This window comes from Cricetulus griseus, unplaced genomic scaffold (genome assembly GCF_003668045.3).
Source record: "Cricetulus griseus strain 17A/GY unplaced genomic scaffold, alternate assembly CriGri-PICRH-1.0 unplaced_scaffold_1, whole genome shotgun sequence".
NCBI classification, from domain to species: domain Eukaryota; kingdom Metazoa; phylum Chordata; class Mammalia; order Rodentia; family Cricetidae; genus Cricetulus; species Cricetulus griseus.
Window position 1 is genome coordinate 9,941,800 of NW_023276808.1, and position 25,283 is coordinate 9,967,082.

General features: G+C 47.3%; 1 protein-coding gene across 1 annotated transcript; it reads right to left on the reverse strand.

Annotated features, from left to right (window-relative positions):
* Window positions 1-769: 769 nt before the first annotated feature.
* LOC113838460 (CD177 antigen-like) lies at window positions 770-23,003 on the reverse strand. Its single transcript, XM_035453566.1, is given in 15 exon segments — window positions 770-882; window positions 1,137-1,292; window positions 1,976-2,066; window positions 2,119-2,162; window positions 2,264-2,448; window positions 3,419-3,563; window positions 8,880-8,963; window positions 8,966-9,010; window positions 9,221-9,377; window positions 15,821-16,008; window positions 16,213-16,353; window positions 17,996-18,136; window positions 19,944-20,147; window positions 21,271-21,390; window positions 22,922-23,003. Coding segments are annotated over 15 exon segments (1,896 nt in total).
* Between the last annotated feature and the right edge of the window lie 2,280 nt (window positions 23,004-25,283).

The window sequence follows — 25,283 nt, forward strand, 5'->3', positions numbered from 1 at the left end:
TTCAGAGTCTGGTAACAATATAATCAGTGTCTACACCTATTACTAGGTCTAGGACAGTGAGGCCTGATTTTTACATAATGAAGAGAAGCCAGAAGGCTGTTGAAGCCTTGGTTGCTGTTCTGTTTTTTTTTTTAAAGATTTATTTATTTATTATGTACACAACATTTTGCTTCCATGTATATCTGCACACCAGAAGAGGGCACCAGATCTCATAACAGATGGTTGTGAGGCACCATGTGGTTGCTGGGAATTGAACTCAGGACCTCTGGAAGAGCAGTCAGTGCTCTTAACTGCTGAGCCATCTCTCCAGCCCTTGGTTTCTGCTCTTAACCTGACAAAGCTATCACTAGCCTAGTTGTCAGAACCATCAGAGATCTGAGAAGGATGAATTTACCTGAGTAAACAGGAAGTACAGACCAAGCAGCTTCCAAATCTTCTAAAAATGAAAGTGAGTTGCTGGCTCCCTGGACAATCACCCTAGGTTCCTCTGTGGTCTTTGGGGTCAGAGGTCACAGGAGATCTGACAGACTTTTCTGTGCCTACCTTATCTAAACAAAGGGGAGCAATCAACTCTTCAGTGTCCTGCTTGTCCACACAGTTTGGACAGGGTCCAGGTGACAAGAGGCATGCCTGCAGTCTCTCCCCCTCGGCCTTCCACATGTGAGGAGTGCTAGCTTCATGCTCTCTGCCATGGAGCTACCTGCTGCCATGCCTTCCTCCAGCAAACCAGGAGACATGGTGAACCTTCCATCCCCTAAGCTGCCTATTGTCACACAGACTGGGAGGCTGCTCCTGTGTCCCTAGATTCACTCTCCTTTCCACTCCCCAGTGGCATGGAGGTCAGATCTGTGGGAACTGCTTTACTCAGCACACACAGGGTCCCTGTGGGTTCCAAGAGGAACCTGATACTGGAATAAAGACTCTCCACTCCTCTCTCACAGAGCCACCATGGGCAATGTGAGTTTCAGCCTGGCATAAAAATGTCTATGATGCCTGTCTTTGTCTGACTCACTGACTGACTGACTGACTGATGTGCGTGTGTGTGTGTGTGTGTGTATGATGTATGTGGCCTGGGTGGTGTGTGTGGTATATATATATATATGGTATATGTGGCGTGTATATATTAATATATATACCCAGAGGATTTTTGTCATTTTCGTCCTCAGGTAGATCCTTTGTGCCCTCAGAGAGTTCCTTTACTGAGAAGACACCAATGCTTTTGGAGCCACCCAGTAAGGTTTTGGCAGGTGAGGACATGCATCCCTGAAGGCTCACTGTGGAAGACACCCCACCTGGAGGGTGAAGAGCAGTTAGGAGAGCTACAGTCTAGTAGTGCTGGGAAACTCAGATCCAGGAATCCCAGTCCCATCCTTCTCCCCCAAACCCTGACTCTAACCCACCTTCCTTCCTCCATCCTTGACTCCAGGTTCCAGCTCTACGCCCTGACAGGGTTAACATGAGTCCAGGCCCCAGCCTTCCTCCTTCAGACCCAGGGTTCCAGGCCCTAGTCCTTCTCCTTCAGACCCCAAGTTTTGGGCCCAGCTTTCTTCCCTCAGACCCAGGGGTCCAGGCCCAGCTTTCTTCCCTCAGACCCAGGGGTCCAGGCCCAGCTTTCTTCCCTCAGACCCAGGGGTCCAGGCCCAGCCCTCCTTACTCAGACCCAGGGGTCCAGGCCCAGCCTCCTCCCTCAGACCCAGGGGTCCAGGCCCAGCCTCCTCCCTCAGACCCAGGGGTCCAGGCCCAGCCTCCTCCCTCAGACCCAGGGGTCCAGGCCCAGCCTCCTCCCTCAGACCCAGGAGTCCAGGCCCAGCCCTCTTCCATCAGACCCAGGGGACCAGGCCCAGCCCTCTTCCATCTGAGGTAGCCTCCTCTATTCTTCCTCAGACCTAGGAGTTAGGGTACAACCCTCCATCTTCAACTGCTGGAGCCATGGCCCTGCTTTTGTCACCCCTACAGCCCAACCTTCAGCACTCACCTCCCTGAAGCACAATGCCACCCTTGTAACAGTGAGAGGTGCCCTGAGGGCAGGTGACAAAGTTGGCGCTCCCAAAGCAGGATCCAAAGAACTCCACACACACACACACACACACACACACACACACACACACACACTCTCACACACACACACAGAGGAAACTGCAGGTCTCCAGGGGGAGGGGCAGCTGAGGACAGAGAGAAGGGTTGGGGTGCACTGCATGCTTTCAACTACAGCCACCAGCTTAACTTCCAAATGTCTGAGTCCCTCCATGTCTAGATGCCATACTCAGACGAGGGAGGCTGCTCAGCAGGATACTGCTGTTGCTGGCTCCATTGCACAGGTCGGAGGAACAGAAGACTGAGTAGGAAGCTACCAACATTCCAGGCGGACTGGAGTGTATGGAGATGTCAACTTTGTCCTCTGCCCTAGCTCTGGCGCAGCCTTTGCTCCCGTTAGGCATGTTTTTGGTCCTGTGGGTATAAGAGAGTGTGAGCTGGTCTGGAAATGGGAGGGTGACAAGGCCTGGGAGCCCAGTTCTTGGGTTCTTTGATGTTCCCAGTCACAGGGAGAGCACAATCCCCAGTGACAATGGGACACGACATGTTCTGTGTCAGCCAAAGCCTGAAGCTCAAGCCTGGCTGCTTCTGTCCTGCCCCTTGCAGATCTTGTTGCACACTGTGTGTACACAGGGTTTTCTGAGCCCCTCCTACAGGCTGCAGCCTCACTGTGCTCACCATCACTTCTACCCTGCTGAATTTCTCTCCAAACTCTGCCCTTCACACCCACAGTTGGTCCCTGTGTTCTGTTTCTCTCCTTTTCCCTTTCCCTGTAAAGCTGCAAAAGGGTGAGCCCCAAACAGGCGCTAGGCTCCCCACCCCTCCCTTTGTTTCTCCTCCCTCCTCCTTCCCTCCCTCCCTCCTTCCCTCTGTCTCCCCTGCCTCCCTCTGTTCCTCCCTCCCTCCTTCCCTCCTCCCTCCACCATTTGTCCCTCCCTCCTCAGTCCTTCCCTCCCTCTCTCCCTCCTCTCTCTGTTTCTTTAGCACTTTGCCTCACTCTCTTGCTCTTTCAGAGTCTCAGATAAGCCAGCTTGGTCTTGAATCCACTATATAGGTGAGGATGGCATTGAATTTAAATTTCATTGTCTCTTCTTTCCCAGTCCTGTGACTACAGGTGTGCCCAGTTTACCTGGTGGTAGGGATCCAACTCAAGGCTTTAAGCATGCTAAACAGGGACTGTACTAACTGAGTCACACCCAGAAGAGCAATTCTCCTTTAAAGATGGGGTGATCAGGGTCCCTTTGGTTGTTTCACTACCTCTATCATCTCTGAGCTTCGGGCTACCGGTACATCGCCACCTAGCAAGACAAGGCACAGAGAGAGTACAGCCCAGACATAAGGGCAGTGGCCCCATGCAGGAGTGCAATCCTCCATCTCATCCCACACACCTATGTCTACAAGCAGGAGTGTTTCCTGACATGTTTCCTCAGGTTCACACACTTGGGTCACTAATACAGACCACTGGACAGCTTCCTTAGCAAAGCCAACACCAAGCCTCAACATGGTCCCTTTATAACACATCATAGTGTCTGTGGAGGGGGAAATCACAGGGTTTGTGAGAGTCACACAGCCACCATGCTGTCCCTCAGCTTCTGGGCTAAGGACAGCCATCACATTCCAAGTCATACTCCCTGTGCCCTGGCTGTGACATCCCTTTGACTCAGAAGTCAAAGCCTCCAAACCTGCAGCTCCATTCACCCTGCTCCTCCCTAAACACCTGCTCCTCTCAGAGCCTCGTAAGGAAGGCTTGCTGCTCCACTGATGGCTCCTCTTTTGCCATTCTCTACTCCCCATCTGGCTTCGTGTCCTGATAGACATGAAAGGCTCCAAGCTACCCTTATCTTTTATGTGTGTTTTTGTGTGTACATATATGTGTACGTGTATGTGTGCATGCATGTAGAAGCCAGAGGAAACTGCAGCTGCCATCTTGAACAAATTACACATCTTGCTTCTCTGCAGCATGTACTTCTATTCCCTGATTTTTTCTCCCAGCCTATCTTTTCCTTTTTTATTTATATACTTTTATTACATTGAAGTGTGTGTGTGTGTGTGTGTGTGTGTGTTTCTGTATGCGTGCCACAACTATGGTAGTTCTCTCCTTCCACCACATGGGATCCATGGAATGAATTTAGAACTTCAGGTATGATAGCCAGTACTTTAACCTGATGAGACATCTCAGCAACCCTTGACTTGTTTTTCAAGATATGATCCCTTAATAGTCTGAAGCTTAAGTAGGAGAGGAGGGCTGACCAGAAAGAAGTCCTGGGGGTCTTCCCACTGCTGCCTTGACAGGGCTAGGATTATAAGCATATTCCACTACAGCACTACAGCAGGTTTCTCTCTCTCTCTCTCTCTCTCTCTCTCTCTCTCTCTCTCTCTCCATGGGTGCAAAGAATTGGACTCATGTTTTTATGTTTGCACAGCAAGCACCCCAGACAAATGCATTTCTTTGGACTGAGAAGTCCTAGATTCCAAAGAAATCGCTATGTTGACCTCGAGTGAGCACTGGGCCCTGCTTGGTGCATGGGTACAGAAATGGCTCTCCAGAAATGAGCCCACTGTGCCCCCATTTTTGTGTGTTTGAGACAAGCTCTTGCTGTGTGGTCCAGGCTGACCTGACACTGGCTGTCCTCTAGCCTCTGTCTCTGGAGCACTGGGACTGCAGAGCCAGCTCGTGTATTTACTGTTGCCTGCATGTGTCATTTCCTCATCACAACCTCCACAGCAAGGGGCAGCATTCTCAAGGTAGGGAAGCTGAGGCAGTAAGTGCTGAAGGGTTTGCCCAATGTCACCCAGGCAGTAGGTGGCAGAGCTGGACTCAGAATTTAGGCTTTCTGTCTCCTTCAGGTCAAGGTTGAACACAGCAGTCTAGTTAGACAACCTTGAACTTGACCTTCCCTAAGGACCTCACATGATCATCACATAATCTCATTTGCCCCATGATACACAAATTTCCTGGAGCGGGACTGAGTGTCCACAAGCACTCTCACCCTCCTTGATGGCCTCCAGTTGGGGGCTAGCCATGTCCTCATTTCCCAGGTGACAAATGTGCAGCTCCAGGTGCCCTGCTCCTGCAGAACAGATCTGCACTCTCCCTGCCTCCCCCCACATCCTCCCCACCTTCTCAAAGGTGGCTCCTTTCCCCCGTAGCACAAGAGGCAGAGTCACCCCAATTCTTATCCATGTTTTCTCTCCATCCCATGCTGCATTCTCTAGAAAACCCTGTGGCTTATGCAGCAAAGTATAAGAACCTGAGCACTGTGGCCATCTCTAATGCTTCCACCCAGCTGCAAGATACCAGGGCCTTTGCCTGCCTGCCTCTCTGAGGCCCCTTCCCTTCTCCCCCACCTTATTTACTATGTAGCACCAGGATCCTTTTAAAAGATAGAGTAATCATGCCAACCATGAGAAACCCCGAGAAGCCCAGAGAAGCCAGAAACTTCTGTTAGGTTCTCATCTCTGACAGAATAAAATCTGACTTCTTTTTTTAAAAGATTTTATTTATTTGTTATGTATACAACATTCTGCTTCCATGTATATTGGCACACCAGAAAAGGGCACCTCATAAGGGATGGTTGTAAGCCACCATGTGGTTGCTGGAAATTGAACTCAGGACCTCTGGAAGAGCAGTTGGTGCTCTTAACCTCTGAGCCATCTCTCCAGCCCCTAATCTGACTTCTTAAAATCATCCATGGGGTCCTGTGTGACTTGGCATTCTTACTTCTACATGGACATATCCTCCTACTCTCCCTCCTGGTCACTATGCCACAGATACAGTCCTTCAGGCTAGGGGTTTGACACAGTGTCAGGGACTCATGGAAGACAGAAGGACATGCTAAGGTAACTGAGCAGCTCTGGCGACAACAAAGTGAAGAGGACAGCAGGAGGCAATAGAGTATCAATGTTAATCAAGGACTGCCGACCTAAGGACCAAGCAGGATTCTGGTGACCAATGGTGGGTCCATATAGACAGGGAGTGTGGCAGGCACATGGTCTATCCTAGGGACTTGCACATACTCCTGTCCCCAGTGTCATGTAGCATCCCCTCCACCCTTCCACCTGGTGTAAGAGGCTTCAACAAATGGTGCTTGCAGTTATTCTTCCCTCTGATGTAGACTTGAGAATCTTAATGGCTGGGGTCTTCCTGTGACTACTGCCTGGTTCCCAGAGAGGCAAATAGTGACTTCCATGATCATCTTTGGTTTGTCTTTTAAATGGTCTACTGTGAGCAATCAGAATGCTCACACCTAACCCTCCCTCACTCCTGAACCCTTGCAAGAGCTGTTTTTCTCCTCCAGACCCCCACCCATCCCACACTCCTAGCATCTTCTGCTGGGTTTTGCTTGAGTCCCAATAAATACTGGCTAAACTGCCCAACTGAATCCAGTCAGGGATGGCTATGCTCTTCCAAGGCATGGTTCCAATACCATGTGGGGATGTGAGGGGTGCACAGATATGTAATGTGTGTTGTATAGCTTTGTTTCTGTGTTGTGTTGGCAAGGTGGGTGTTCTGTATTATCTGTATTTAGTTTGTGTGTGCCCTGTAGCATGTTCTGCATGTACCTTATCTATGAGTTCTATTGGTAGCACATGAGGTTTCTGGAGTTTTCATGTAAATGAGAAAAAAAGGATCCAACATGTGTGGGATGGGTGTCTGAAGCACAGTGTGACTGTGTATGTATGTTTGTGATGTTGTGTACACTGTGTGCTATGCACAGTATATGTGGAATGTGTTTTCTCTTTTTAAAAAAATTTACTCTTATGTTTATGTGATTTTGCCTGTGTGTGTGTGTGTGTGTGTGTGTGTGTGTATCACATGTATGTAGTCCTTGCAAATGCCACAAGGGGGACTGGATCCCTAGAACTGGAGTTACAGACTTGCTCATTACCATATGGGTGCTGGGGATTTAACCTGGGACCTCAAGAAGAGCAGCAAGCGCTCTTAACTGCTGAACCATCTCTCTAGACCCTGACATATATTTTTAAACCACACTGCATACTGTCAGTCTCAGAGATAAAAACAAACTTAATTAATAAACATTAATCAAAACGAAGAGGAACAGCCTGGCCTCTGTCTCACCCTCGATCTTTTGTAGCCTTCCTTGGCTGCCCAACAGCTGGGCAGTGCAAGGGTTTGTAGCCATCTGGATTCTACCTAGCTCTGCATCCTGCCTCCCTGGCTCTGATGATGCTTCTGCTTGGAGTAGCTCTCCCTTCATCCTACACTCACCTCATCTTGGAAAGTGAAATCACACCTCAACTCCACCAGCATCCCATCCTCTGTGGAACCAGTCTGTCTGTCTGCCTGTCTGTCCTACATCAGAGCCTTTGCACTCATAGTTCTGGTAATAAATCTTTTCTCTTTTGGTGTGTGTGTGTGTGTGTGTGTGTGTGTGTGTGTGTGTGTGTGTACATGTGTGTGTAAATGTGTGTGCAAGGCCAGACAAAGATGTCAAATATCCTTTTCTATTGCTTTCCACCTTATTCCCTCCCTTGAGACAGTGTCTCTCATTGACATGGGGACAGGATGGCAATCAGCAAGTGCCTCCTGTCTCTGCCTCTCACAACACTGAGTTACAGGTGTGTTTGTGGACACACCCACCATTTTAGGTGGATGCTATGGACTTGAACTCAGGTCCTTATGTTTGTATAGCAAATGCTCTCACCCACAGAGCCCTCTCCTGTTGTGGAATAGTCCTGCACACTGTATGAGGATGTCACTGTGATTGGCTTAATAAAAAGCTAAATGGCCAATAGCTAGGCAGGAGACATAGGAGAGACTTCTTGACAGAGAGAGCTCTGAGAAGAAGAAAGGCAGAGTCTCCAGCCAGATGTGGGATACTCAGGATGGACATAATGGAGAGATGAGGCAACGAGAGAATGGAAGAACATAGATTTTAAAAATATGGGCTAATTTAAGTTACAATAGCTATTTATAAACAAGCCTGAATTAAGACTGAGCTTTCATAATTAATAATAAGTCTCCATGTCATTGTCTGTGAGCTGGTGGCCCAAAGAGAAAAGTCCATCTACATTCTCCTCAGTCCCTGACAAGCCATTTCTGCCAGGAAACCTAAGATGGCATGGGAGGTGGGGTCACCTCCTTGATGAAGCTCTTTTTGACACCTTCATCACTCTCTGCCAGTTGTGGGCCCCATTCTGTACTACCATAGCTCAGAATGACCGAGCTGAGAAGCTGAGGTATCTCCTCTACCCAGGCCAGGAAGCCCCATAGATGTGTTGCATTTGTTTATGTTCGGAATATTTGTTTAACCGTGTAAAGATGTGTTTTACCTTGCCTGCCCGAAGGCATCTGCTCTAATAATAAAAAGCTGAACAGCCAATAGCGAGGGAGGAAGTATAGGCAGGTCTTCTGGGCAGGGAGAATAAGTAAGGGGAGGAATTTAGGCTTGCTGGGATGGGGTGGGAAAAGGAAAGAGATGCCAGGGAGATACTAGGGGGCAGTATAGTCCTCTAGACATAGAGGGAACAGGAAAGCAGAACATACAGAGTGAAAGAAAAGTAAAAAGCCCCAAAGCAAAATGTAGATGAATACAAACAGGTTAAATTAAGTTATAAGAGCTAGTGGGACAAGCTGAAGTTAAGGCGGAGCTTTCATAACTAATATTAAGTCTCCATATCTTTATCTGGGAGCTTGTTGGCAACCCAAAGAAAGTTCCAACTAGACCCATGCATTCTTTCTATGCTTTTATTTCTATGGGGCAAGGTCACTAGGATTCCCCAGCTTCATGAGTGGGAACAAAAGAAGAGGTGGATAACTTTCAGGGTCCCACACCCCATAAGGATCATCTTGCCTTGAGATCACAGCACAAGGTGGGACTTACTGTTCCCCACATCCCTCTCATTTATCCGAGGACTGCAGTCTTCACGCACATCCATGGGTCCAATTTTCTGGGTACCATTTAGCCTGGTTGGGACATGCAGCCCTGCACCCTCAGATTGGAGGTGATCTCCCCTAGGATGGGAGGAGAGGGGAGAGACAGAGATGCTCACACACACACACAGAGCTCACACATGAAGGAAGCAAGCCCAGCTCTGGGAGGCTGGTTCCACACTCCTTAAGGCTCATTCCCTCACTCATTTTACCTTTCCTCCCCAGACACCCAGATCTTCCCCTCCAAGCCTACCGTGTTCAGTCCCCAAGGGTCCCTGTGTCCAGGCTTACCTCCCTTGAGCCTGAGGACTCCATATTAGCAGTGTGTGTTGCCTGTAGGGCATACCTGCTTGGGTGGGTTCTCACAGTCATCTTTAGGAAAGCAGAGTGGGCAGGTAGGATCCCTGGGGCTGGGAAGCAATGGATGGTAGTGACAGGCAGTGGGAGGCTCTGGGTTTGGATCAGTTATCCCTTCTTAGTTCTCCAACATGCCTCAGTCTCCCTAGCAAGCTATCCTGGGCTCCTCTCATGCAGGCATGACTACAGGGAACTGAGGCTGTGGTTAGGAGAGCAGGGAAAGCCTACAGAGGTCTTGGGACTATGTGTAGGGAGAGCCTGGGGGGACCTTTGGGGCTAGACAGACTTCACTGTGTAAAGGAAGGAGGGACCATGGAAGCAACCAGTGGCTTTAATCACAACTTTTACTTAATAGTTGAGAAAAATCCCCTCCTCGCAAAATATTCTAGAACACGGAAACATGAAGCCTGCCAGTTTAACACCAGACAAGGGTAGTGCAAAGCCCCAACCCAGTGTCCAGTAGGAAGAAGAAATGCAAAAGCCCCAAAGGAGAGGCCGGTGAACCAAAGCCAGGCATATGGAAAGAGGGAACATATGCAGGAAAAACAGGGCTGTTCAGAGCCAGAGTGTGAGGCTGGGGGTTGTCAGAAAACCCACCCTGGGGGTGGGTCAGTGAGTTGGCTCAGCAGGTGAAACACCTGACACCAATCTGGACATCCTGAGTTCAATCCCTGGGACCCACATGTTGAAGGACAGAGTAGATTCCTCTGGGTTGTACTCCACAGACTCACTGGTGCACACTGGCAACCCCTACTCATAGTTAAAAAAATAAATGAAAAGAAAAAGACAAAAAGTACCAGGGCCAGAGAGATGGCTGAGCAGTTAAGAACGGGGAGCAGCAACAAGTCTTAGTCATTAGGTAAATGCAAATGAAAACAGCTCTGAGACACCATCAGAGTTGGTGATCAGAATGGCTGACATCAAAAACATCAATGACAGTTTATGCTGGAGAGGATGTGGAGAAAGGGGAACACTACATTGCTGGTGAGAGTGCAAACTTGTACAGCTGCTGTGGAAATCAGTATGAAGATTTCTCAGAAAATTAGGGATCAACCTACCTCAAGACCCTGCAATGCTTCTTTTGGCCATATAGCCAAAGGAGGCAATTTCTGCGGGGCGGTGGTGGTGCATGCCTTTAATCCCAGCACTCGGGAGGCAGAGGCAGGTGGATCTCTGTGAGTTCGAGACCAGCCTGGTGTACAAGAGCTAGTTCCAGGACAGCCTCCAAAAGCCACAGAGAAACCCTGTCTGAAAAAAAACAAAAACAAAAACAAAAATAAATCCACCAAAAACAAAAACAATAACCAAAACCAAACAAACAAAAAAACAAAGGAGGCACATTCACACCACAAAAAACATTTGCTCAGCTATGTTCATAGCAGCATTATTCATAATAGCCAGAACTTGGAAAATATCTAGATGATCCTCAACTGAAGAATGGATAAAGAAAATGTGGTACATTTACACAGTAGAGTACTACTCAATGGTTAGAAACAGTGACATCCTAAAATTTGCAGGCAAATGGACAGAACTAGGAAAAACCATCCCAAGTGAGGTAACCCAGACCCAGAAAGACAAATGTAGTATGTATTTACTCATAAGTGGATGCCAGACATAAAGCAAAAGATATTCAGCCTACAATCCACAACCCTGGAGAAGCTAGAAGCCTTTTTCAGAAACAGATGGAAGCAGATGCAGAAATCTACAACTAACCAATGGGCCAAGCTCCTGGAGCACAATCAAGGTGAGGGAGGAGCGATAATATGAACAAAGGGAACAACAGGGAACCCCACAGAATCAGCTGACCCGAACTATCGAGAGATTACTGAGTCAGATCTGACAAATGGGGAACCTGCATAAGACCAAACTAGACTCCCTTAGTATAGGTGACAATGGTGTGGCTAGGGCAATATATGAGGCCACTTGCGGTGGGTCCAAGATCTAACACTAACATACAAACTGACTTGGAGCCCATTCTATATGGAGAGATAGCTTGCTCAGTCTAGACACTGAGGTGTTTGGGGGCGGGGGTGGAGAGGTACTTTGTTCCTGCCTGAACTAGATGATGGTACAGACTTAGTAGACTTCCTAGGGGAGGACTTACCATCTCCAAGGAGAAGATGGGAGGTGGGGTGGGGGAAAGTGGGGGAGAGAGAGGAGGGAGATGGAACTGGGATTGGAACATAAAAATAATTAATAAAAAAAGAATGGGGAGCAGGGGCTGTCTCTGATTCTCTTGCTGGCTTTTGTACCCTACTCCTCATACTGTGTCACCTTGCTCATCCTTAATACAAGGGGAGGTGTTCAGCCTTACTGCAACTTGATATGCCATGTTTTATTGATTTCCATGGGACGCTGGCTGTTTCCTGAACAGAAATGGAGAAGGAATGGATTGGGGTGTGGGGATGAAGGGAGGTGCGGAAGAGGGGCTGGGAGTAGAGGAGGCAGTGGGAACTTCTGTCTGAATGTAAAATAAATAAACAACAACAACAAAAAAGGATAATGCCAAGCGTAGCTCCTAGCACCACTTTAGGAGGCTCACAACAATTTCTAACTCCCCCTCTTGGGGATCCAATGCACTCTTGTGGTTTCTGCAGGCACCTACACACACACACACACACACACACACACACACACAGAGAGAGAGAGAGAGAGAGAGAGAGAGAGAGAGAGAGAGAGAGAGAGAGAGAGAAAACAAAAACTAAAAATAAGATCTTAAAAAAAAGAAAATACACTTCATTCAGGGTTGTTGGAAGACGTCAGCCAGGGGAGTTTGGAGTTGCTGTGGATCTCAGGGAAGTGCAGAGGAGAGAATGCAGAAGGCAATGGAGAGGGAAAGGCCAGGAAGAGGAGGGGCTGGGGGCAGTGGGCTGTGGAGAAAACAAGGGCAAAGTGGAGGAAGTGAGCTGCTAGCTGCTTTCCAGCGAGGAAGATTTTGTAAATGAACTTCCCTCAGTACACATCATCAGCAGCTGAAACCTTGCCTTCCTTTCTCCCCAGCAGCCAGCTTCCCCATGAAGCCCTCAAGCACCTGCTGCAGGAGGTGGAGCCCAGAGAGGGGCTGTAGCGGACAGGTCATTGCAGAGGTCTCTTAGTCGACACACTTGTGTTTAGGAGCCAGTCCTGTGCTTTGTGACTTTGGCCTCTTGTTCCTCAGTACTTGTGCAGCCTTACATGAGACCCAAGTACATCTGCTCTCCTGGACAGATAGAAAGGACAGTCTGGGGAGGAGGTCAGGGCTATTGTCCAACAGATCTGAGAGAGCAGGGCTGAGTAAAAGCGGGGTGTCTATATGCAGAAGGCCCCTCTTACCATTCTCTATCATCATCAGGGTGTCCTGGCAGCCTTCACCAACATCACAGGTTGTATGGCCAGCTGTCCACTGGAGAGGCAGCTTCGATACTTTGATACATCTCTGGTGATCTCCAATGTCCCATGCTGGCATTTCAGAGCCCCTGGAGAGAGAGAGAGAGAGAGAGAGAGAGAGAGAGAGAGAGAGAGAGAGAGAGAGAGAGAGAGAGAGCACAAGTCCCTCTCAGTATCAAATTGACCCCACTTGGTGGGACCTCACTCACAACCAGCAATAAGTGGACCCTCCTAGTATCTTTTCTCATGCCACAGAAGGTGCCTGTGACATCCAGCTTATGCCCTCAAGGCCCTGGATCCAGCTGTGGGAAAAGGAGCCAACATAAAGATTAATGCTGGTTGCACTCACTCAGTCCTCTCTTGAAGGTCTAAAATTAGAGATACATAGGCATAAGAGGGAACGGAGGCAAGGTCACAGAAGGTCACTGTTATGCCCAGTCCCCAGGACCTCCAGAGAGACCATTAAGGAGACTACTCCCCAAATGCCAGCACAAGGTTTATTGAATCCAAGCCGAGACAGGGACCTCATTCCACAGACTGAAGCAGCAGCTGTAGGAGAAGGTTCTGAGCCTTGTAAGCAAGGGATTTATAAAGACTAAAACCATAGGATAGGGTGAGGAGTACAGGTTCAAAGCTGATTGGTTTCGGTGTCTAGAGGAATTTGAAGGAATTTCTATAGGTTAATCTTTAGCCCATGAAAGTTGGTTTGCAACCCTGTTGATTGACCTGGGGTATCTCTTCTTCTTGCTGGAGTCACAGCCATGTGTGGTTATCTGTTAACTGGGTGGGTGATGTGAGCCAGTCTGCACAGGTTATGGTTGAAGTTCCCATATTCTGTTTCTAGTCCTCTTTTCTAAAATGGCACTGGCTTTGGTCTCTCAGTCATACTTCCAGAAGAGCCAGGATGCCTACTGGCTCTTCTCTCCCTTCCATGGCTCCCTATTGCCTTGCTATCATTATTGAGTCCATCCACAGCTCTCTGTCCTGTGTGTAACAGTTGGTATCTGTGGCCAGCCCCAAGCAGGCATGGTCAGCAGTATCTCTAAACAGGATTACTCACTACAACACACTCGTGTACACATTCACACACACACTCATGTATACACATTCACACACATATGAACACACACAAATTTGCACATTTATGATGTGAAAGAAGAAAGGAGACTATTTGGGGCAAAGAGGGGACAAGGGAGTAATTAAGGTCAGAGTACACAACATAGTTGAATGAAAATGCCACAATGAAGCCCACCACTCTGCACAATGAATACATGACAATGATAAATTAAAATGAGATACAATCAGAAAGAAGCTCTTGCTCTCAAGAATGAACCCTGCTGGGTATCAGAGCACTGTCCACAGCATGAGATCCCATGCAGAGCAACTACCTTGCACCTTGACTTTCCTTCCATTAACCCCTCATAGCCAATATAGACAGGCTTCCCTGGGACAGAATCATGTATTTATTACTTGCTTGTGTGGTGTGGGTATGCTCACTTCACAGCACACTGTGGGGATCAGAGGACAACTTTCCAGATTCTCTCCTTCCACCACGTGGATCTCAGGGACAGAACTCAGGTAGTAAGGTTTATGCCCACTAAGCCACCTCACAAATCACTGGCCCCTCATCCCCTAGGCCACAGTCTCTCCTTGGTCCTCCCCCTCCCAATCTCCAGCATTCTCTCTGGAGAATCTCCTCCCAGGTACACACTAGAGAGAGATCTCATTTAAATGGCTGCCATGGATAGCATCTGTTGATGGTTTGGGGTATTCCACAAGTATCCTTTTTCATGGAGGCTGCAGTATAGGGTTGTTTTCCCACATGCAACTCACCTAATTGAAAAAACGCAATCCTCATGCACATCTATGGGTCCTATTATCTGGGTGCTATTGAGCAGGTTGCACCCAGGCTGGGACATGCAACCCTGCACCTTCAGATAAGAGGTGAGCCCTCCTAGGATAGGAGGAGAAGGGAGAGACAGAGATGCTCACACACACAGACCATGAGAACCTCAGAGGCAAGCCCAGCTCTGGGAGGCTGGCCCCTCACTCCTGGGAGCTCATTCCTTCTCTCAGCTTACCTTCCTCCCAGACACCCAGATCTCCACTCCCAGCCTACCATGTTCAGTCCCCCAGTCCCCACATCTAGGCTTGTAAGGATTCAGGCATTATGCTGGCCTGCCCCTGTCACCTGGCAGAATGCACTCAGGCAGTACTTTGGTCAGCTCAGTGTTTCATGAGTATTAATCTGAGGGTGCAGGGCTGCAACACAGTCAGGCTGCAACCTGTTTGATGGCACCAAGGATAGGAGAGGGATTCTCGAAGGCACCAATGACTTCAAAGTCTATTAAATGGTCAAGTAGGACAAGGGACTCTGGAAGGCACCAATGACTTCAAAGTCTATTAAATGGTCAAGTAGGACAAGGGACCAATATTCCAGAGAAGACAAATCTTATCCTCTGCTTAACAAACACCAGGTAAGGATAGTGGGAAATTCCAGGCCAGTATCCTTAGGGGAGTAAAAACTGTGACAAACACAAAAGGGGCATTAGTGAATAACCCCCAATAGAGAAAAGGGCTATTCAGGAGGAGCAGGGTCAGACTGATGGACTCTGAGGTGATTTAACATCAGTGTGCTGGTAAGAGGACTCTGTAAGCAAAGTGCCACACGGGTGGGCTTCATTCTCATAATGCCATAGCTGGGGAAGTTGTGATGAGTTGAGGCTCACTGGCCAGTCAGTCTACTCTAATGGGTGAGCTCCGGGTCAATAAAAGACCCTGTCTATAAATAAAAAAATAAAAATAAATAAATAAGGCATATGGCTTCTGAGGAATGTCACCTGTGTCCTTTGGCCTCCACACTTGTACACACACATGCACAGAAGAAAAGCCACCCAGTTCACTGCTCTGTGACTATTAGAGGTTAGATGTCAGGGCATGTGGGAGGAGAAAGGAATAGATGGAGCTTGAGAGAGAGAGGGGAGGGAGCTTGGTAGGGAGCTAGAGGTCCAGGTGGGAGGGGGAAGGACGGGTGGGGGTGGGAAAAGGCAGGGACAGTTTGTAAATCAACACCCTTAGTGTTCTCTTTAGAACCACACAGCTAGGTCCTTCATTCTGCCATCCCTTCTCCTACTCCTGTGACCGCCCCTCCCTCCATCTCCCTCTAGCACCTGTGGCAGGTGGTGGGACCCAGAGAGGATGTGTGAAGGACAGGTCATTGCAGAAGTCCCAGTGGCGGCACACGTGGGTGTAAGAGATGATGGAGAGGCCGGGACCTGTCCTGTGCTGGGTGACTCGGGGCTTGTGGTCTTTATCTGCTGTGCAACCTTTGGAGAGAACCAAGTTCACATCTGGTCCTGGAAGGAGAGAGGGAGGCCGGAGGGAGGGTATGAGGGGGGTTGTGGTGGGATGTTGTGCCTCGAGGACCTAAGCGGGCTGCTGTTTGTGAGACGGTGGGTGGGGGCGGGGCACGGGGGTGTGGCTTCGGGAATTCCGGGTCGAACTCTTGGGGCAGGGCTGAGCCGGAAGGGGCGGGTCTCACGCCGAGGCTCTCTTCTCACCATTCATTATGAGCCAGACAGTTTCCTGGCACCCCTCGCCGATTTTACAAGTCTGCCATCCGGTTGTCCAGTCCAGGGGCAGCGACGACACTTTCCTTAGGCCTTCTGCTTGCCCACTCCTGCATTCTAGTGGCTGAGCGCCTGGGTGAGGAGCAAACTCATAATGGAGGGTCTCCCAGATTGACTTCCGGGGATACTGGCTAGCCTCCCTAAGCAGCCTCTCTGACACCCAACTCAAATCCTTAAGTCAACGGACGTGGACAAACAGATTAAAACTCAAACAAGGCCAACATGGCACAGGGGGTTAAGATACTTGTTCGACAAGCTTGACAAGCAGAGTCCTGAGTTCGATCCCCAGAACTTAATCAGTGGAAGAAGTTTTTCTCTTACCTCCACTAACACATGGCCACGTGTGTGCACACCAACACACACACATAAATAAGGAAATGTACTAAAAATAAAAATAAAAATGGAAATGCAACATTTGAGGAACCCACTCAACTCTCTGAAGTTTTTATTTGTGCATGCAAGCCTGTGTATAAGTATGTGAGCATGTGTGTATGTATGTGTGCATATGTCTGTGTGCAGGTGTGTGAACATGCATGTGTGTGTGCTGGTATGTGAGCATGCATGTGTGTGCTTGCATGTGTGCAGATGTGTGTATTTGAGTATGCATGTGGAGGCCAGAGGTATCTTCCACCTTATCTTTTGAGTCACAGACTCTCATTGAACCCAGACCTCACCGATTGGCCAGTAGGGGGCTCTGGGAATTCATCTGTTTCTTGTCTCCTCTCTCTCAACACCAGAGCTAGGGTTTTGGATGTGTGCTGCTACACTCGGTTTTACATGCCTGCTGGGGTTTCAGGTTCTAGACTTCATGCTTTGTGGCAAGAACTTTTCCTGCTGAGCCATCTCCCCACACCCCTGAACTCTTTCTCCTTGAAGCTCTGAGGGTTAAGACCACACCTATGTCTGTGTGCAGGTGTGTGAACATGCATGTGTGTGAGCATACATGTGTGTACAGATGTGTGAGCATGCAAATGTGTGTGCAAGTATGTGAGTATGCATGTGTGTGTGCAGGTATGTGAGTATGCATGTCATGCATGAGGCAGGGACTGACAAAACCACATATTTAGGGAAGATATGACTCCTAGTCCATTTTCCGTCTCTACTATAACTTCTCCTTCCCTTGTAACCCTTCTGAGAAACTCCACCACCACCCCATCTGCCAAGTGAGTGTCCCTGTGGCTGCCTGTGAATGCACAAGTAGAGACACTCCCAGAGCCCCCATTTAACTCCTACATTCTCTGTTATACCCACCCTTGATTCTCACTCTGATTTTTTTCCAATAGAGCAAGGCTGCTGGGTATCATTGATGAGGATGGGAGAAGGTGATGTAGAGACTGGAGGTGGTAAAAATGAACCCTGAAACCCAGGCTGATGCCAGGTCTGGGTGTGTAGAATGGGATAACCAAGAAGGTAGCTGTGCACCTGGCACTTGCTCCCTGAGCTTATCCTTGCACAAGAAGAGGCCACACAAGCTCACTTGTCCTAGAATTATTCAACGCTCCTCTCAATGCTTTTGTCTCCTGGGGCACAATCCCTCTCTTCCTTAAGTGGACACCTTTCTATGCTGCTGCCACAGCCTCCTTGGAGAATCTCCCTCCCCCACTTGCTTACACATCTGAGTGAGTGATGCTCCGGCCTGGCTATCCATGGTTGATGGCTTTGGGTGTCCCACAAGGGTCATCTTGTCACAGGCTACAGTGCAAGGGATTCACACCTTTTCCTATATGAAACTCATCTGACTGGGAGCTGCAGTTCTCATTCACATCTATGGGTCCAATGGCCTTGGTGCCATCAAACAGGTTGCAGCCTGACTGTGGCATGCAGCCCTGCACCCTCAGATTGATGACAATGCCCTCTAGGAGAGGAGGAGATGGAAAGACAGAGACACGGGATAAGGATAATGTAGGCCTCAGAGGCTAGCCCAGCTCCAGGAGGCCAGCCCTGCTCCCCTCTGGGTCTTATGCCCTGTTTGAATTTACCCTCAATTCTCAGACACTAAATCTCAACTTCCAGTCCTTCCCATGTCCAGGCTTACCTACCCTGAGTCTGAGGACTCCATTGTAGCAGTGGGAGCTGCCTGCAGGACAGGCCTGCTGGGATGCCTGTTCACAGCCACGAGTTGAAAGGCAGTGTGGGCAGCTCAGGGTGCCTGGGACTGGAAGCAGCAGAAGCAGTGAGGGACAGTGGGAGGTTCTGGATTTGGGTCAGAGGACCCCCAACTCATTCCCCCAGTATGCCTCAGTCTCTCTGTATAGGCCCAGATGCAGGGAGTATGGGTTGTGGCCTAGCAGGGGAGCAAAGACGTAGAGAGTGCAGGGGAGGCCCTCTGGCCAAAAACACCAGAGGTGCTATTTTCCTGGGTGGGATCTGGGGAGAAGATCTGAGGTTGGACAAGAGACATGAACTTATATAGGAAGATTCGGGGTACCTCAAAGGGACCACTGACTTTACTCCAAACCTTTTTAAAAAAAGATTTATGTGCCGGGCGTTGGTGGCACACACCTTTAATCCCAGTACTCGGGAGGCAGAGGCAGAGGCAGAGGCAGGCAGATCTCTGTGAGTTCGAGACCAGCCTGCTCTACAAGAGCTAGTTCCAGGACAGTCTCCAAAGCCACAGAGAAACCCTGTCTCGAAAAACCAAAAAAATTTATCTTTATTACTTTTAATCATGTGTATTGTGTAGGGGTGGAGGTGGGTTTCCATCATGTGTAGTTGCCCAGGCTTCAGGGTCTTTAAACCAGAGTTACAGGCTGTTGTGAGCATTCAAGGGGAGTGCTGGGAACTGGACTTGGGTTTTTAGGAGAGCAATAGATCCCTAACAGTTGAGCCATCTCTCCACTCCCCCCATCTGCTCCCAACACCTGTCAATTAACCAAGGTCAAGACAACTGTCCTGTTCTCAAGCACCAGGCAACAAGAAGGGAATGTTCTAGACTAATGTCCAATAAAAAAGAAGAAGTACAAAAGGCACTAAACGTGACACTGGGGTTCCAAATTAGCCTGAGAGGAATTAGAAGGAGCCAGGTGGGAGCAAGACCTGTCTGAGGTTGGTGCTTCAGCAACAGAAAACTGACATGGGAGTTAATGACGTGCATATAAACTGTTGGGCCCTTCCCCCATAGGGGTCTGCTTGTGACCAGCTTGTGACTAGGAGCTTACCTAGCAGGTACATCCTGTTTTCTTCCTTCCTTGAAGGCCTGAGTGCAAGTTCCTGTTATCCTGTTGTTCACCCATTCAGGATTGCCTGATGGGCCTGGGAACCTGAACTTGTTATCTGAGTAGTTTTCCACCATCCCTGCTGACTGGTATATAAGCCCCCACTCTTGCTGGAATAAAGAGCATTCTCTCCCTGCAAGAAAGACCTGCTGTCTTGTCTTTATTTAAATCCTCAAGCCCCTCGCCCTATACTGTGGAAGTGTTGTAGTGCAGGTGCTACAATAAATGAGACCAGCAAGGGGGGGGTTACAGGAAGGAACTGCATCAGAGATGCACAGTAGAAATGAAGGTGGAGGGAGCTAACAGGCTGACAGCCTGTAGAGTTGTTGGTGGTTTTAAACCTGCTCATGAAGGAGTCCTAGATTCCAGTGCCATGCAGGTGGGTTATGGAGTCATTCCCAGGCTGTGGTGGGAGGGGCTAGTGATAAGAGCCAGACCTCCTCTTACCATTCAGTATTAGCATCAATGTTTCCTGGCACCACTGGCTGGCCTCACAGGTTTTCCAGCCAGTTGTCCAGCTCAGGTGCAGATCAGATACATTCCGTACAGTGTCTAAGGCTACACTGTTGCAGTCCAGAGCCCTTGGACCAGGACAGGGAGATAAAATCCACCTCAGGGGCTTCCCCAGCTCCATGTCCCAGGAACCTCTTCCTGGTGGGACACATCATAAACACTAAAGGTTGGCCCCCTTTGAGGACTATCTCTTGGGCTACTCGAGGCAGGAATCCTTGGTGTTAGTGACATCCAGCCTACATCCTCAGACTTTTCCATCTATTTGGGAAAAAACATCAACACTGAGCTGGGGAGATGTGGTTCAGTCAGTATAGCCCAGGATGCCAAGAATCATGGAAAAGTTGGGTGTGTGTTGTGGCTGGTGAGGTGCCTCCTCTTGCAGAGGACCCAAGTTTGGATCCCAGCACCTACATCAAAAAGCTCACGACCACCTGTAACACCAGCTCCAGGGAGACCCTTTCCTGACCTCTCTGGGAACCTGCTCACATAAACACACACATTGAAAAAATCGTCAAAAGCTGGGTGTATGGTGTATGCCTGTAATCCCAGTGCTGAGGAAGCAGAGGCAGGTGGATTCTTGGAGCTCACTGACCATCAAGTCTGTCCTAATTATCAAACTTCAGATCCCCAAGACACACATTCACGTACACACACACACACACACACACACACACACACACACACACACACACACAATCTCAAAGTGAGGTAAATGGCGTTTCTGAGGGTGATGTCTGAGGTTGTCCTCTGACTTCCACACACACTTGCACATAGACATACACACACACGTACATGCACTCACTCACACCTGAACACACCTAGCACAAACCCAGACACACCCACTAAAACAAAAACTTCCAGGAGACTTAGGCTTTTCGAGGGCCATTCAAAAGGCAGTCATCACTCCCACCCAAGCCCCAGCACATGGTCCTGAACTGACTGTTGTAAAACATCACATAGGAATCGCCCTCTTCTCAACCTCCTCCTGACCCCTCTGTTCCACTCAACACAGCCACATTCAGTACAACATTAGCTGAGACTTCTGTCATTGTGCCTGTCCTTTAGCTCTCTCCTGCAGCTGGACATCTCTTCAGGCTCACACTCTCTAGCCCTCCAGCCACTCTCTGAAAGAGTCCTCTCACTCCTACCCTGAGTGATAAATAAGCTTTGGATTTTTTGGGAATGGCTGGCCTTGGCTGGGGGCTTTGGGATATTCCACACTTTACAACTATCATCTAGTCCTGAGGCTTGGCCTACTCACCCAACTGAAGACCACAGTTTTCACTCATATCCAAGTTCCTGATTGCTTTGGTGTCATTAAGCAGGTTGCAGTCTGGCTGGGGCATGCAGCCCTGCACCCTCAGATTGGTGGTGATGTGGGCTAGGCAAGGGAAAGAGGATAAGGCAGGGGGAGGGGAGAGAAAGCCATTGGTGTTTTAGAGTGTTCATGTAGGTTCTTAATGCTTCTAGATAGAGATATGTGTATTATTTCACCCCAAAATTGTGTATGGGATTTTGCTATACCTCTTGGCTTGTGTGCAGTAAATTCTGCCATATCCCAATCCTTAAATTTTGGATTTGGTAGTAACATATAGAAACAATATGGTAAATTGTGGTGTTTATATCTAACCTCTCTCTTGAGTTTATAATGGAGAGTTTTAAATGTTTCTCCTGTCTATGCCAGACCATTACTGTATCTTGCTCTTCCCATGTCTGGTGTTTGTATTTGCTGCGTTAGCAAGGGTCTTATCATTTCTATATATGGTGCCTTATATATTACTTTTGTTATTCCTGTATAATTCCATGCTTTCAAAATGGTTGTAGAATGCCTTGTTGTGATTTCCTTTCTCTTCTTATTCCTGCAAATACAATTATAATCCCTTATTCCTTCCTTATTTATGAGAGTTGGGTATTCTACTTCTGGCATTATATCTATTACTTCCTTTAAGGGTGATTTTCTATTCATTCTAGGCCTATTATTTAATTCATATGTTGCTATCTCTAAAGCCAGATTTATCTTAGTATCTTTTATAGGTTCTAATTTATTTTTAAGCACTCCATTGACTCATTCTATGGCTCCTGCTGCTGTGGGGTTATAAGCTGTATGAAAATCCCACATGATTCCTAAAATTTTGGCCACTCTTTGTGTTTGTTGTCCTGTGAAGTGTGTGCCTTGATCAGATTGTATTATATTGGGTGCTCCATATTTTCCTACCCATGACCATAAAGTCAATATGGTGGTTCCTTGATTTGGGAATGGGGAGGACCTGGCTAATCCCAGTCCTGTATGTATATCCACCATAGTGCATGTGTATTGATTCTTATGTGTTGCTAGGGGTCCTATGAAGTCTATCTGCACTATGTGGTTGAAATGTAATCTGTGTCCTATCTGTCCTTTGTAATTGTGTGTGAATCTAAGCTGCTGACTAAAACATCTATTACAAGTTCTTATGTTGTCTTTTATACTCTTCCAGGTTACCTGTATATTCCTTTCCTCAAACCATTGTTCCATTGCATGTGTCCCTATATGTCCTAGGGTCTCATGTAATTTCAGTATCTCCTCTCTAATGATGGCTATCTCTTTTATAGGTTCTATTTTTGTTCATTCTCTTTGTAATTTTATCTTATTGTCTCCTGTCATCACTGCTTTCCATCCTTCTCTTAATTTAATTGCTGCTGTGGCTAGCTTATCCACCACATCATTATTTTTATACATTTCCCCTTGCTATTTAGTATGTGCATCCACAGGAAACACCATGATTTTAATGTTTTTGCTATTTCATCCAATTCTTTCCATGCCTTTTTGACCATATGTCTCTTCCATTTATTTTCCAATCAGTTAATCTCCATTTTCCAGACCAAATTGCTATGCCATTTGCCACACACCAAGAGTCAGTATATAGGCGCATCACCTTGTAGTTGTCCTTTTTGGACGGTCTGGCTGCCAGCAATGCAGTTATCACTTCCACATGTTGTGCTGATCTCTCTCCACATGTTGTACTGATCTCTCAGTTCCAGATTCTGTAATGACTAGTCCATCCCCTGGTCTGAAAGCTGCTGCTTTCCAATGGACTTTATTGTTCCTGGTGGTGGCTGAACCATTAGTGAACCAGGCATTAACCAGGGAAGGATCGTATTCCTGGGTCCCCCAATGCCACATTGGTACCTGTTTCTGGGGAGAAGTGGTATTTGGAAAGGTAAAGTCATCAGGAGTCATGTGGCGATTGGACTGTAACATCAACTCTGTCACCTTTGGTACCGACCCCTTTGTAGATGAAGGTACATTCTTAAGGAATTCCACTAGGTACCATTTCCATTGGAGTGCCTTTCCTTCCATGGGTAGTCCAGCCCATGCCTCTCCTGGTGCCTTAACCCAGTCCAGAATGGGTACAGGTGAGCAGAGAACAACCTGGCTGTGTCTCAGGATTGAATGAACTGTTCTGAAGACTTCATAAGCTGTCCAAATTATTCTTTCAAGCAATGAATATTTGCTTTCTGACAATGAGAATCTTGCAATAGAATCCCACAGGGTATGTGGCATCTCCTCTTTTTGCAAGAATATTCCAATTGCCATATCCTTTAATATATAGGATATCTATTTGTATGGTGCCCTGTGGTTGCACATAGAAAAGTTGTTTATACTGAGCTATATATTCTAATATTAATTTTGCTACTTGTTCTTGTTCTTTTTCTCAAATAAAATCCTGTGCCATTTTAACTATTTTAAATAAGGGTTGTAATATAATTTGTAGATATGTGTCCCTCGCTAACCGTCTCGCCAGCAAAAATGACACGGGGACACTCCTCAGGATCCTTCTGCAGTAAAGCTTTAATGCTACTTGAGAGGGAGAGCATCAGCTTACAGAGCGGAGACTCTGAACTCCCAAAAAACCCCTCCTTATATAGGCTGGCAACCGTTGCCTCAGACTGTTACTCTCTGAATGGCTGAAGCTCGTCGGACCATATGACGTCAGTTGATCGAACGTCAGCTGGAAAGTTACAAAGTTACCTAATGTGCATGCTCACAGCTTGTAATGGCTCCTTACATACGCACCAGCTTGTAACGGCTCCTAACAAATATGGAATATACTGTCTCCAATATGAAAATAAGCCAATTAAATGTTGTACCTCTGTTTTATTAGTAGGTACTTTTAAATGCTTTAACTTATCTATTACTGTATCTGGTATGCTAGGTCCCTTGGTGGACTAGTGCATACCTAGGAATTTTACCTCAGTTGTTGGTTTAGTCACTTTATCCTGATTAATAGTCCATCCTTTAGTTCTTAAATGTGTAATGAGTTTTTCTAGCTTTTTTTTTAAAACTTGCTTATCATCCCGCATAATCATTATGTCATCTACGTAAGTTAAAATCTGTGTATGGGGGTCTATTTGTAATGTTGTCATAAGAGTGTTATAAGCTATTATAGGCTGTTCAGGTAGCCTTGTGACAATCTAAAGAATCTATATTGCGTCCTTTGCCATGTAAATGTTGTTATTTCTCTTGAATCTGGGTGCAGCGGTATGCCACAGAACATATCTGATAAATCAATGGTAGCCATACTTTATAGTGCCCTATTTTTAATTCTTAAAAAGATATCCTCTACGTCAGGTAACTCTCCTGGTAGTTTAGGGCTTTTTTCATTAATTCTTCTATGATTTACTGTAAATCTCCACTTTCCATTTGGCTTTAACACTGGCCATACAGGGCTATTATAATTAAAAGACTGTATTAGTTCTATAATTCCTTCCTCTAATAGGGTTTTTACTGTAGTGGTGATTTCTTCTATGCCACCTTTTATGGGGTATTGTGCTGTAAAAGTTGATGGTATTTTAGGAAAGAGGATGGGTTCAATTTTTACTTCTGCTAAATTACAACATATTTTTGCTCTCTTTTTATAATTTAAAAATTCTGGCATTATTCTTCTTATTTCTTTAATTCCTAATTCATTGCATGGTACATTGAAGCTAGCCTTGTCTATTTACATCTCTTTATCATATACCTTAAGTTTAACTGTAATTACTGGTACTACTTTAGATGCATTCACTCCTGCTATTTCTGTGTCTGTTGTTTAAAATATTCTGTAAATTCTGTAGTTATACTTATCTCTTACCCTGTGTCTAACAGTCACCTGCATATCTATAAGCCCTTGCTAGTGACTATGGGCAGGGCCACAAAGGGTCTGTTATCAGTGTGTGTGCTTATCTGGAGGCTTTGGGGACAGGGGTTCCTCTTAGTGGATTCCCCTGCCATTGTCCTAAAAAATGTTTTGTTTT